The sequence below is a fragment of the Setaria italica genome, chromosome V (assembly GCF_000263155.2).
Source record: "Setaria italica strain Yugu1 chromosome V, Setaria_italica_v2.0, whole genome shotgun sequence".
In the NCBI taxonomy this organism is placed as follows: Eukaryota; Viridiplantae; Streptophyta; class Magnoliopsida; order Poales; family Poaceae; genus Setaria; species Setaria italica.
The window spans coordinates 20242014-20257034 of NC_028454.1; the positions used below are offsets into that span (position 1 = coordinate 20242014).

At 45.4% G+C, this 15021-nt stretch overlaps 1 protein-coding gene across 1 annotated transcript; it reads left to right on the forward strand.

The window, feature by feature from the left end:
* Nucleotides 1-935, forward strand: LOC101786863. Its single transcript, XM_004968752.2, has one exon. It carries the CDS (start codon nucleotides 310-312, stop codon nucleotides 619-621), a length of 312 nt encoding a protein of 103 aa, XP_004968809.1. The 5' UTR covers nucleotides 1-309; the 3' UTR covers nucleotides 622-935.
* Nucleotides 936-15021: the final 14086 nt, after the last annotated feature.

Sequence of the window (15021 nt, forward strand, 5' to 3'; positions counted from 1 at the left end):
AACCGCGTGCAGCTGGCCGGCTTCGCGTCCATCGCAGGCAGGCAGACACGCCCCCGCCTTCGCCGCGGCCCGTACCCCCGCCCCACGCTTCCTCTCGCAGTCACGGGCACGCCGCGGGCGCCGGTCCGCTCCTTACTACTAACGTGCCACCGGCCTCCCCTTGCCTCTGCGCTAGCTCTGCAGTTGCCGTCGTCCGCCATCGCACAGTACAAGCGCGCGCGCCGGCCGCTCCGTCTCCATCCTTTCCTCGGGCCAGTGTCGTTCAGGCGGGCGGGCGCGCTCGTGTGGCTCGTGCCCGGCGGCCGGTTGATGAGGCCCGCGCGCCGGGGCGGGGGAGCGGTGGGTGCCTCGGCGCGGGCGCTCCTGCTGCTGTTTCTGGTCCTGCTGATCGGCAGCCGAGGCGCGGAGGCGATCCGAGCCGTGCCGCGCAGGTCGGCGACGGTCGGCAAGGCGAGGAATCGGAGCCACAGCCACAGTGCCCGGGTTGCGGTGCTGCCGAGGAAGACAATGCCGCTGCTGGGGACGCGGCCGGTGCCCGTGCGGCTGGCGCCGGCGGGGTCGGTAGAGGAGGAGAGCAAGCGGCGGATCCCGAGCTGCCCGGACCCGCTCCACAACCGGTGACAAGACCAAGACCACGCTTGACTGACGGCATTGCTCCTCTCCTTCATGGATCAAGCATTTGGTTTATTTCTAGCTTCAGTTCTTTCAAATCTTTTGAGCACTTGTTCTTTTACTCGATTTCACTGTAATTACTAGATCGCCGATGCCGGGCCAGGTTTGAAGGGCTTTGTATTGGAAGAATCTCCCAATCCATTCCTCCGCCGCCGGGCTGGATCGAGATTCTTGGCATACAAAGCCCTACCTGCTAGATTCCGCTGCTTGCGGCCGCCTCACCTCTTTTTGATGAGAAAGTAATGAGAATCATCAGTGGAAAAGATCTATGCGCTAGATGTGGAAAAGCTACCACTGCTGCGGTTACAGCGGCAGAAGAATGACTTGTCGTATTAACTGTCTCCTTCGTTCATCCACCTACTTCTTTCAGTTTCCTCTCCCTCTCACGCACAGCACTACAGTAGCAGACAGCCTTTCTCAGGTCTTGCACCGCCAGGGTCCCCTTCTTCTTCATATCCCTTGTTTTACTTCACCTCCAACTCCCAACTTTACCCTATGCAAAAAGAAGATTTCACGTCACATCAAACTTGCGGTACATGGATGAAATTAAAAACTAATTGCACAATTTTGTTGTACTTTGCGAGACGAATCTTTTGAGCCTAATTAGTTAATGTTTGGACAATAATTCATAAATACAAACGAAACGTTACACTGTGCTACAGTGCCAGCACAGTAATATTGGTACTCCCAATTTTGACAACTAAATAAAATCAGAGCTTTTGTTTCCCTGTTGTTCGTTTCTGGTCGCTATCAGGTCATTCGCACTGGGTGACTAGCGAGCTAGCTGTTCTTGGCAGGCACCGCTCGCTTGATCGACAGGGCATTGAATGCGCACGTACCCCGCATGTCCGGAAAGTCGAGCGGCGCGAGTGATGGATCGAGGGGACGGGCGGCGATGGACGGATGGGACGGCCGATGGACGGCCGGGGTGCCTGGCTGACGACGCCCCGGCACCCCGGTCGTAATCGGCCTTCCTCAAAAGGCGCTGGACTTGCTTCCGTATCAAGCGCGGCAGGCAGGGACGCACACGATTCCGGCGTGCTCCTGTGCGACGACTGGGTCTGGGCGTCTGGCTTGGCTGGCTTTCCGTTCCTCGGTAGTAGGAAGAAAACGGAACGGTTTTCGGAAAAAATACAAATACGAATCGTGTTAAAATTTGTTGAATAATGATATTCGTTCTATTTTCATATTAAATATTTAATTTTGAGTGTTCGGATTCAGATACGATATTGTTAGGGAACTATCAACGATCTCCCCTAGCCCACGAAATCAACAGAACTTAAAAGGCCCAACCCCATCTAAGTTAGCAAAATTGCCGTCAGCCCAATATGAAAAGGAGAGACCACGTTCCGCCTCGCCCGACCCAGGAGACCAGGGTCGGGAGCGCCTGCCCCTACCACAGAAACTCCGCCTCGCTTGACCCTAGGCGCGGGGGTCGGACTCGCTCGGGTCCACAAGACGAATATTCGCCTTGGGCGCGGACTGGAGGATCAGGATGACAATCTCGTGGGTCCCCTATCGACCTCGCCATAAATGCGCCGCGGCCCAGTCAAGCCAAAAGGGAGCGGCATCCCCAACGTAACCGGTCCCGAATACCGGTGCGCGGCCGTGCGGCGCAAGCCGCAGTGGCCGCGACTCCTTCTGATTCGCCGCAGAGTACTCATGAGCAGCGCCGAACGGCACAGGAGGACGCATCGCTTGCTCTCGCACCCGTGCTCCCAACGGCAGTTTCAGGGATGCGACGTCCGGGTCTTACGGTAATCGGCGGGGCAACAGAATCGGACCTCCTCCCCGGCTGGCACGGATGCCGAGGCTGAGGCTCATCATCACGCTCGACGGTGACGACGACCAGGGAGATCATCGACAAGATCGGGAAGGAATCGCCCTCCCTCGCCGGACGCGCTGACAGGGACCGGAGGCCGGAGCAAGAGCGGCGGCCTTGGGACCCTCCCCTTGTATTATTTTTCTGCTTAGCTTATCCTTCCTGCTTCTTCTCCTGACGCCTGGCTCAACTGTAACCCCGAGCTCCCTCTTGCGCTATAAAAGGAGGATCGGGGGTCATGAGACGGGGACTCTTTTTTGAAAGCAAACAGTATACACTCACACTCCCTTAGAGCACAAGCATACTCAAGAGACCTGGGATCAGTTCCCTCTCTCGCCCATCTGTAACCCCTACTACAGAACCCCGCGTGGGCAACACGAGCAGCCTCGATACTGAACGTAGGGCCTCCTTTTGCCCGAACCAGTCTAACCCCGTGTCTCCTACGCCACCATCCGAAGCCTTACGCGCATAAAAGAAATTTACTAGTCTAGAGTCTTGATCCGCAAATCTTGACAACGACAGATATGAATATTGAACGTTTGGATTCAGATACGAATTTGAGGGTATGAACATCTTAATTTGTTCAGATGAAAACATTATCTGTACCACTTTCCTAGTATGGCATGGCACACGAAGACGGTTGGAAGGGAGAGAGACGGACACGACGTACCACCCGATCGAAGATAGCCTCACCGATATATTGGCCATAGGCACGTCTGTCCCACCCCCGCACATTTCTGTTGTAGGGGCCTGTTTGCAAAAGAGAAATGGCAAAAAATGGGATACTGAAAACTAGAGAAACATAGGAATGGAGATTTTATGCTGTTTGGAACTCAGGAAATAAGTTGCACCATGCTGTCATGTCCCAAAACAAACAAATTAAAACATTTTCATTTGAACACAATGTGTTTATCAATTTGTTATTTTGACGGATGATTTTGGTGCTTATTTATCGGTCATTTGGCACTTTCTTATTTCATATTCTCCGTTATTTTGACTTTTCTAGATTCATAATATTTATTATGTATCTAGACAGAAGCATATATCTAGGTGCATAGTTAAAAGCCAAAACGACCTATATAAATTGGGACATAAGGAATAATTATGTCTACTCACCTTATACCGGTGCATATATAGCAGGAGCCCACAATATAATTATCTTCCCTCTTCCAAACTCCCACGACCAGCGCCTTTATATCACGTCATCTTCTTCGACATCCGTCCCTCTTCTGAGGCCGTCCATTCCATCCCCCTCTCTGTCGTAAAAAAACACTATGGCCAAATCATCAGCATCCGGCCATATTTTTTATAGCTGGTGGCTAATCATCTGCTCTCCACCCTCTCTACTGTATCCATTCACTGGATGGCAGCATACTTGCCCAAATCGAAAATCGAAAGCTACAAGATGGGATAGATCCATGGCAAAGGTGAGTCTGCTACCGATTTTTTTCTACAGAGGAACAGAAGAAGCAAGCAGCAGCGGGAGGGAGAGCCAGCGATAATGCATTCCCTTGGTGGGAGTGGTCGTTTTATTTCCTTCGTTTTGCACATCATCCGTTTCCTTTCCTCGGGAATGGAACTTAGCTTTCCTTCGTTCCAAAATGCGACCATGTGATTCCTATCCTCCAGGATGCATTCCTCCAAAATTCCTATGAAAATACTTTGTTCCAAATAAGCCCTCAATTAAGCACGTACCAAGGGAATGGAATCGCAGAGTGAGTAGTCTGATCCGATGCTTCGATTATAGATTAGCGTAGTAGTTTCACATGCTCATGTGATCTTCGGATCCAAGGATGCAGCTGCTACCGCTAGATTCCAATAAAACCATGAAGAGTTTATCATGGTGTCTGTGGTAGATAGGAATGATATGAATATTAGAAACATCCAAATTATTCTCACCCGTATTAAAAAATACCAATATGAATATCTGTACTCCTTTCGGGTTTCAAAGGCAGAGGCTGAAGCGGATATATCCGAATTCACCTTTTGTCGGATCCATATTCAAACAAACATGGAACAATCGATGTTATCTGTATCACAAGAAATTATCAAGTTAAAGCATCTAGCATCTAGGCTAGTGGTTAGAGGACCTAAGTAGCAACCAGTAGGTATAGATTTGACTCCCTTTAAGAGCAACTTAAATAAATCTGGAATAAAAAATTATAAAAAAATAGTTGGGCCCCCCTACTAACTTTAGTTAAAAAATATCTAAACTTATCTCCACAACTAATTACTAATGATAAATTATATTAATTTTAATTTTAATATCTATAATTATTTACACTATATATTTATTTATATTTTATTATTTTAATATATTTAACTATTAGAATATTTCTTAATGAACATGTTATTTTTTATAAGCTATCTTTGTATACATGTTGTAAGGAAAATAGCCCTAGGTCACAATTATTTGGGTGATTAATGACAACATAGTCATTGGGACTAATCTGTTTGCAAGATGTACCTTTTTAGATGTTTTACAGGTTCCAAGGATGAATTCCAAAGCCATCAAAATGATAAGAAAAAGAAAGACTTAGAAAAATTCTATGGTATCTAAATGACAATAAAAATCAAGAGATAGTCTTATTCTAAGGCTTACAAACGATGATATTGAAGCCGAGACAGACATAAAGCGAATTCTGCTTGAAAGGTGGACCAGCTCATTCCACCGATTCAGACGGTGATGACTATCAAAGTCACTGAATCAGTCGGTGACCTTAAGGAGCAGCAATAGGACCAAGACACTATGGTCATCAGATCATACGGCGTGAAGAAGTTCAAGGCACCAAATTGGTCGATAACAAAGATTGGCTGTTGTAGAAGGAAGCGTGCACTATATACACTAACCCATTCAGTGGACACAATGGATCATCACCAAATCAGTCGATCTGATCGGCTCTAGAACTTTTCGAAGTTATTTGAGGCCTCACCGATTCATACGGTGGGAACAGTAGCCAGGGCAGCGGATGAGTCAGTGAAGAGTGATGGAGGAAGGCAACGACTTAGGAGCGCCACCGATCCATTTGTGGATGTTAATGACATGGAACCGAATAAGTCAGTTATCCATGGGCCCCTAGTTGTTAGAATAATTGGGTTACTGGCCCATTATTTAATTAATCAAATAAATCCCAAGATCCATTAGTGGTGGTAGTTACAAATAGAATAAAACCACCTTGAGAAGGTTCCTAACCAACTTATAAGGTGGAGCCATGCTGCACCTGTTGAGAATTTGAGAGAGGGATAGTAGGATGCCACACACGCACGCTTCGCCACGTCGCGTCGCAAAAGGTTTTTGACAAGTTCAAGGAGTTGACTACGATAAGACCTTCTCGCCCGTAGTGATGCTTAAGTCCATTCGGATTATCTAGCTATAGCTGCATATTTCGATTATGAGATATGGCAGATGGATGTCAAGATAGCTTTCCTGAATGGAAACCTAACTGAGGATGTGTATATGATACAGCCCGAGGGTTTTGTTGATCCGAAAAATGCTGGAAAAGTATGCAAGCTTCAGAGATCCATTTATGGATTGAAGCAAACATCTAGGAGTTGGAACATTCGTTTTGATGAAGTGGTCAAAGGGTTTGACTTCACCAAGAACGAAGAAGAGTCTTGTGCTTACAAGAAGGTTAGTGGGAGCTCTGTAGTATTTCTAATCATATATGTGGATGACATATTGCTGATTGGAAATAACATTCCTATGCTTGAGTGGTGGTAGTTACAAATAGAATAAAACCACCTTGAGAAGGTTCCTAACCAACTTATAAGGTGGAGCCATGCTGCACCTGTTGAGAATTTGAGAGAGGGATAGTAGGATGCCACACACGCACACTTCGCCACGTCGCATCGTAGCGAGCCGCGCCGTGCCGCGACCAGCCAGACATGATGTGTGGGCTGTGTTGGAGGTATGCCCTAGAGGCAATCATAGAGATGATGATATTCCTTTTGTATCCATGATTTACATTGTGTTCCTTGAATATCCATTAAAGGCTACTTGAATTGATTTGCAATTATGTGAATTGTATGTGGAACTCATTACTTGTATGGTTATTCTAAAAGTTGTCCCTAGTCGGAGTTCATGTGTGGACACACATGAATGTTAGACTAGTACATATATTAGTTGATGACTATGTTTCACAAGTCATGGACATGGTCAAACTAATAATGTAGGCACATGTAGAGACATGTGCTAGGATTGACCCAACACGAGAAGTAGTTCTCTCTTTACACAACAAGTATGCTTTGTCCTTAGACCTGAGATTGTCGCATGTACTCAAGATGTGGATTGACTTACTTAGGGGCTATCAAACGCTACACCGTAACAGGGTAGTTAAAAAGGTAACTTTCGGGTTTGTCAAGAAGCATGCTGTGAGGCATGGTCAATCAAGATGAGATTTGCCCCTCTCTGATTGAGAGTGATATCTCTAGGCCCCTTGAGTGATCAGATATGAAAATGCATGGCCAAACTACGTACGGTTAAGAGTTAACCTACAAAGGGATTCCGAATCATAGGATCGAGAAAGAGCGGTCGGCTTGGAGCTAGATCAAATATCGTGAGGCAAAGGGAATAGCATGTACGTGACGTTGTGATGGTTCGTCTGATATGATCTTCGTGTGCGTATAGGAGTTGGCACATCTTGCTAGAGGCCGCTACCGACTATTGGGCCGAGTAGGAGTACTCGGGCCATGTCTATACGTATCCGAACTCATAGGGTCACACACTTAAGGGGCTGGAAGCCCAATTCGGATGCGATTCGAGTTGGATTAGGTTTAGAAGTACTCATGGGCCTCGAACCCAGAGGCCCGTCAGGAACCTCTATAAATAGAGTAGTGGGGCGCCCTAGGGTTTCATCCTTTTGGCTGAAACACATCTGCCGCGCCTCCCACGCCCTCGCCTGTTGCAACTCGCGGACCTAGCAGTCCGGCTTGCGATGCTTCCTCCCTGCATGTGTGGATACCTTGGAGGTGTTGCGCCTGCAGCACTTGGATGAGCCGCCGATGAGCCACGATGAGCTGCCGACGAGCCACGATGAGCCACGATGAGTCGACGACGAGCCGCGGCACAAGGACGACCTCGCTGTACATGGACGAGCTGCTGAGGAGCTGCTCGACGTCGACGTGATCGACTACGTGTTCGACTATGTTGATCGACTTCGTTGCCCCGATGCGATTCTACATCTTCCGCACCATTGCGTCGAGTGGTAATCCCGTGATCCATGTACGGTAGTTTTCCTGGTTTACGCGGTAGAAAAATTTTGTTTTACGCTAGCGTAGCCTACCTCGTATCCCAACAGGCTGCGCTTGGTCTTGTTTTGCAGTTTTTAATCATGAGTTGATGACCAGTAACTGACGCTGTGTTTAATGACTAGTAACTAACGTGGATTAAAAGGTTGACAACAATGACTAGTAACGGTTGTTTGTTGATGGCTGGAGGTTACTAGTAACTAACCAATTGATGGCAGCTGAATAATGGCATTGAACCTGGACACCCAAAGGTTTTCTAGTGCATATAAGAGTGGCGCTCCTTCTCTACCTACCGTGTGCAATACACACCACTAGAGCTACTCCACTACCGCGCTGCATTTTTGCTGTCCCTGTTCCAGCGATCTGAGTGCATGGACTTTGTCAGAAGAGCAGGACTTCGAAGCTGCGCCCTTGCAAGAGACACTGCACCTTAGGAGTAGAAGGGCGATCAAGTTTTTGGGGAGCATGTTTGCGCGATTGCTCGCTGTGCACATCTACTTCCTGGAGGTGCAACTGCACTGCGATCACTTGCACGACATCAACCTCTCATCGGCTACATCGAACAGGCTCCACTAACGATGTCGGGTAACGACGCATTCGGTTCCTCCAGAACTGGCCTCACCTTAGGGTACTTTCTAATGAACTTTCTAGTTCATTATTTGTTTACTGATATTTTCATCGCATGCCTTATGTTCATTGCTACAGACACAAGTGTTCATGCTCCTAATTATGCTATCATTTATGTCATGTTTTATTCTATATTTTTGATTTTTCGGTAGTTGGCTTTGCAGCGCAATTGAAATTGAATGTTTTGATGGAACGGATTGCAAGAGATGGGTTGGTAGACTTGAGTTGTGGCTCATGACTATGAGCATGTGGTTCGTTACCAAGGAGCATCCTGTGGGACCGCACACTTCCACAGAGGATAGTGCGTACATGTCTGCTGACAACTTGTTCAAAGGGGTTGTCATCAGTGTTCTTGTAGGAACTTGGTCGATTAATACATGCAGCATCCCTCTAGCAAGGCGTTGTGGGATGCACTTGAGGCAAATTTCGGTGTATCCGATGTAGGCAGCGAACTGTACATCATGGAGCAGTTTTATGATTACAAGATGGTCGATGACCGTGCTGTGGTTAAACAAGCTGATGAGTTACAGGCACTTGCCCAGGATCTCGATAACCTTAGGTGCCCGTTGTCGGATAAATTTGTGGCTGGTGGCATCATTGCCAAATTGCCTCCTTCATGAAGGAACTTTGTTTCTACTCTGAAACACAAGAGACAGGAGTTTACTGTAGCTGGTCTTATTAGCACTCTTGATGTTGAGGAAAAGGCAGGAGCAAAGGATTCACGTGCGCGTGGCAATGAGGGAGGTTCTAGCACCCATGTGGTGCAGAAAAGGAACTTCCAATCCCACAACAATAAGGGCAAAGGGAAGGTTGAGTTTCAACACAAGACTACTCAGACGACCAACTTTAAGAAGAAGAATAACAAGGGAAAGTGCTTTGTGTGCGGTGGTTCTGACCATTGGGCCAAGGACTACAAGGACCGCAAGGACAAGTATTAGCATGGGCCGAAGAAATCTGCTAATGTTGTTATTGGCGATGCTGAGAAGGGAACATCAGGGTACGGTAATCATGCTACTGTTCTTTTAGTTTGTCATTTACCAAATTGGTGGATTGACACCGGAGCTAATATATATGTGTGTGCTGATATTTCTTTGTTTTCCTCTTACCATGTCACAGGAACTGGATCCGTGTTAATGGGGATCTGCTTAGGTGCTGCTATTCATGGTATTGGTACGATCAATTTGAAGTTTACCTTGGGAAAGACCGTGCAGCTGAAGAACGTGCAGCATGTCCCCTCAATAAATAAAAATCTCTTTAGTGGATCCCTTCTTTGTAAGGATGGTTTTAAGTTGGTGTTTGAGTCGAACAAGTGTGTTGTTTCTAAGTTTGGTCCCTTTGTTAGTAGAGGATATGATTGTGATGGTTTATTCCGTTTATCATTATTAGACTCTTGTAATAAAGTTGTGAATCATGTGTGTAATGATGATGAGTCAAATGTTTGGCATTCACAACTTTGCCATGTTAATTTTGGTTGTATGTTGTGGCTAGCTAATTTGAGTTTAATTCCAAAATTCACTTTGGTCAAAAATTCTAAGTGTCAAGTGTGTGTGCAATCTAAGCAACCCCGCAAGCCTCACAAGGCTGCTGAGGCGACGAACTTGGCACCATTAGAATTAGTTCATTCCGATTTGTGCGAGATGAACAGTGTGTTGACTAAAGGAGGAAAAAGATACTTCATGACGTTGATAGATGATTCTACTAGATACTACTATGTGTATTTACTTAAAACAAAAGATGAGGCATTCCACTTTTTCAAGATCTATAAAGCCGAAGTTGAAAATCAACTTGAGAGGAAGATTAAACATGTTAGATAGGATAAAGGTGGAGAGTACTTTTCAAATGAGTTCAATTTATTTTGTGAGGAACATAGCATTATTCATGAGAGAACACCACCGCATTCTCCTGAGTCAAATGGGGTGGCTGAAAGGAAGAACCGAACTCTAACTGAGATGGTTAACGCCATGTTAGAAATAACCGGACTCTTCTAGGAATGGTGGGGTAAAGCCAGTGAAGCCATATTGACTGCTTGTCATACTCTTAACAGAGTTCCTATGAAAAATAAAAAGAAAACACCATTTGAGGAATGAGAAAATAAAAGATTAACACTCTCATACTTGCATACTTGTGCTGTTTGGCTAAGGTTAACATGCCTATAGCTAAGAAATGCAAGCTCGAACAAAAACAGTGATTGTGTCTTCCTAGGCTATGCTTTCCACAGCGTAGGATATAGATTCCTGATAATCAAATCTGGAGTACTAGACATGCATGCTGGTACAATCATGGAGTCTAGAAATGTCACATTCTTTGAGAGCATTTTTCCTATGAAAGAAACATCTAGCAGTTCTAGTCATGAATTTGTATCCTTGAACATAATGATAAAGTAGTACACTTTGAACAACCACATGAGGAAAATCATTAGAAGGTTGACAATGAAGGGACTCAAAAGAGTAAGAGACAAAGGACTTAGAAGTCTTTTGGTGATGACTTCATTGTGTATCTTGTAGATGACACTCCAAAAACCATTGCAGAGGCTTATGGATCTCCTGATGCTGACTATTGGAAGGAAGCAATCAGAAGTGAGATGGATTCCATAATGTCTAATGGGACTTGGGAGGTCGTTGATCATCCATACGGTTGCAAACCTGTAGGATGCAAGTGGGTATTCAAGAAGAAGCTTAGGCCTGATGGTATTATTAAAAAGTACAAGGCAAGGCTTGTGGCCGAGGGTTACACTTAGAAAGAAGGCGAAGATTTCTTTGATACTTTCTCACCAGTTGCTAGATTGACCACAATTCGCGTACTACTATCCTTGGCTGCCTCACACGGTCTTCTCGTCCATCAAATGGACGTTAAGATGGCTATCCTTAATGGAGAGTTGGATGAGGAAATTTACATGGATCAGTCTAATGGATATGTAGTAGAAGGTCCGGAAGGAAAGGTGTGCAAGTGGTTAAAAGTATTTGTATGACCTCAAACAAGCGCCTAAGCAATGGCATGGGAAGTTTGATAGAACTCTCACGACTGCATGCTTTGTTGTGAATGAAGCCAACAAATATGTGTGTACCACTTTTGTAGGGCAAAAGGAGTGATCCTGTGTTTATATGTTGATGACATATTGATCTTTGGAACTAACCTCAATGTGATTGAGGCAGTCAAGAGCTTTTTGTCTTCAAATTTTGAGATGAAATATATGGGAGTGGCTGATGTGATTTTGAATATTAAGCTATTGAGAGAAGGCAATGGTGGGGTTACATTACTGCAATCCCATTATGTGGAAAATATATTGAGTTGCTTTGGTTATAGTGACTGCAAGCCTGCTCCCACGCCTTACGATTCTAGTGTGATATTGTGGAAAAACCAAAGGATCGCAAGGGATCAATTGATATATTCTCAAATCATTGGCTCGCTAATGTATTTAGCTAGTGCTATGAGGTCTGACATCTTGTTTGCTGTGAGCAAATTTAGCAAATTTGTTTCAAATCCTGGAGGTGTTCTCTCGAGAGAGTAATGCGCTATCTAATAGGCACCACGAGTTATGGAATTCACTATGCTGGGTATCCTAGGGTACTGGAAGGCTACAGTGACTCAAAACTGGATATCAGATGCTGATGAGATAAAAGTCACAAGTGGATATGTGTTCACACTTGAAGAGGACACTGTTTCCATGAACTCTTGCAAGAAGACCATCTTAACGAGGTCAACAATGGAAGCAGAACTCACAACGCTGGATACCACCAGAGTTGAGGCTGAATGGCTTCATGATCTCTTGATAGATTTGCTAGTGGTTGAGAAACCGATACCGGCTATCCTAATGAACTGTGATAATCAAACAGTGATTGCCAAGGTGAACAATTCTAAGGATAACATGAAGTCATCAAGGCATGTGAAGAGGTGGCTGAAGTCTGTCAGAAAGATGAGAAACTTCGGAGTGATAGCACTGGACTATGTCCAAATGGCTAAGAATTTGGCAGATCAATTCACTAAAGGTCTTTCATGAAATGTGATAGACGAGACATCGAGGGAGATGAGAATGAGACCCACATGAGAGTTATGTCATAGTGGTAACTTGTTCTATTTGATCAGAGACCCCATGAACTAGGATGGTGAAACAAGCTACTGACTAACTGAGAAAGAGAGTGCTATTGTACGAAACCACTCCGTTGGAGATGCAATCTCTCTTAAATCTGCATGGCAAGTTGGTAAACGCCTTAATGTGATCCGAGTGGCTTATCTTAAACAAAGATGTTAACTTGCAGAAACATCTTTTGAGGAACACACCTATATGAGTTTGACTGCTAGTCGTAGTCTATGAGATTGGGTAATCTCTTGAGACTCATGAAAGGCCCTGGAGTATGACTTATATGCTCCCTAGTATCGGTAAAGGACCTAAGTGAAACTTGTTCGCACAAAACTATCAATTCAAGGCATAGTCCATTGTTCAGTTGTGGGCAAGTGTAGCTTATGCTCTAGGTGCATGTTCAACCTTAATCAGATCTCCATCGAAACACCGGAATATCCAACAACAGTGGAACAAATTCCCAAATGAGCCTTAGAATTTGGTGGGAATTGTTAGAATAATTGGGTTGCTTGCCCATTATTTAATTAATCAAATAAATCCCAAGGCCCATTAGTGGTGGTAGTTACAAATAGAATAAAACCACCTTGGAAATTGAGAAGGTCCCTAACCAACTTATAAGGTGGAGCCATGCTGCACCTGTTGAGAAGTTGAGACAGGGATAGTAGGATGCCACGAGCGCGCGCTCGCTCGCCTCGTCGCGCCGCACAGCGACTGACCGGACGTGATGTGTGTGCTAGGCTTGGTTTGGTTTTGCAGTTTTTAATCATGAGCTGATGACTGGTAGCTGACGCTGTGTATAGTGACTAGTAACTGACATGGATTAAACGGTTGACAACAATGACTAGTGACGGTTGTCTGTTGATGGCTAGAGGTTACTAGTAACCGACCAGTTGATGGCAACTGAATAATGGCATTGAACCTGGACACCCAAAGGTTTTCTGGTGCCTATAAGAGCGGTGCTCCTTCTTTGTCTTCCATGCGCAACACACACCACCAGAGCTCCTCCACTAATGTGCTATGTTTTTGCTGTCCCCGTTCCGGCGATCTGAGTGCATGGACTTCGTCGGAAGAGCAGGCCTCCGAAGCTGCGCCCTTGCCAGAGACTCTGCACCTGAGGAGTAGAAGGGCGATCAAGTTTTTGGGTAGCGCATTTGCACGACTGCTCGCTACGCACATCTACTTCCTCAAGGCGCAACTGCACTGCGATCACATGCACGGCATCAACCTCTGATTGACTACATCAAAAAGGCTCGACTAACAATGTCGGGTAACGACGCATTTGGTTCCTACGGAACTGGCCTTGCCTCATAGTACTTTCTAATGAACTTTCTGGTTCATTATTTGTTTTCTGTTTTTTCCATCGCATGCTTCATGTTCATTGCTGTAGCCACTAGTGTTCATGCTCCTATTTATGCTATCATTTATGTCATGTTTTATTCTATATTTTGGATTAAAATACATCGTAAAATGCCTCTAATTCCAACATGGGTGACAGCGGCTGAATGGCTAGGTGGAGGCAAACCACCGATTCATTTGGTGGTGTGAAGCTAGGGGTGAATCAGTCAATGATCATAGATTCTGTGATCGTTAGAGCAATGTCTAGTTTTTTGGGTTGAGGCTATATATACCAGATTGCCCAGCCATTTGATGTGTGTTAGAGCTTGGAGAATGTGTAGGTTTGTATTCCACATATACACAAGTGCTCCATCCTCCAAAATGCTCAAGAGAAGATTAAAGCAATTAGCATAAGGCTTAGATCTTGATTAGTGCTAGTTTAGGCCTATTAGTGTATTGCTTTAGGGTTTAGCCTATAGTTAGGCGAGGTTTGCACACCTCTTTGTTATCAATGCTTGCGCACACCAAGAGTTGCAAATCCGGGGCTTGCAAGTCTTGTGAGACCCTCCAAATGTGTTTGTGGAGTGGCCGCTAGTGCATGTGAAAGGGAGGAGAGGCCCTTGGCGTTCTGCCAAAGCTCTACCAAGTGAAGAGCAGAAAAGAAGCATCCGGGAGAGGCTAGGCGGAGATCCACTTGTGCGTGGGGAAGATCTGTCGGTTATTCTACGGAGTTACTTGACCGGGGAGCTTATATCCTTGCACAAGCATTCCCTTGAGAGGGGCTCCAACAACGAGGATGAGTGGAAAGATTTACTTTACGATACGCCATGAAGGGAGTTTGCCCTCTTTACCTCATTTACCTTCCGCATTTCTTATTGGACTTCACTTTCCGCGCTTACCTTTCCTACACTACAAGAAATCTGCTGGTCTATGATGAACTTAAAAATATCATAAACACATTTTTTGCGTCATAAACCGTGATTTATGACTCTCGAGTGATGAAAACCCTTCATCCTTAATCGAGCATCATAAACCGCGACTAGTGACGTTCCTTATTTTGGTGCGTGACTAGATAATGATGAATGAAAATTCATCCCACAAGTCGTCATAAAATGTTTCCGAGGTTGCGCCATGTTGGATAAGAATCCAACGTGGCTCCGACGTCGCAGTGGTGTTATGATGATTTCGGTTCGTCACAAATTGAAGCCCGGTCCATGTAAGAGCCTTTATGGGTCCACTT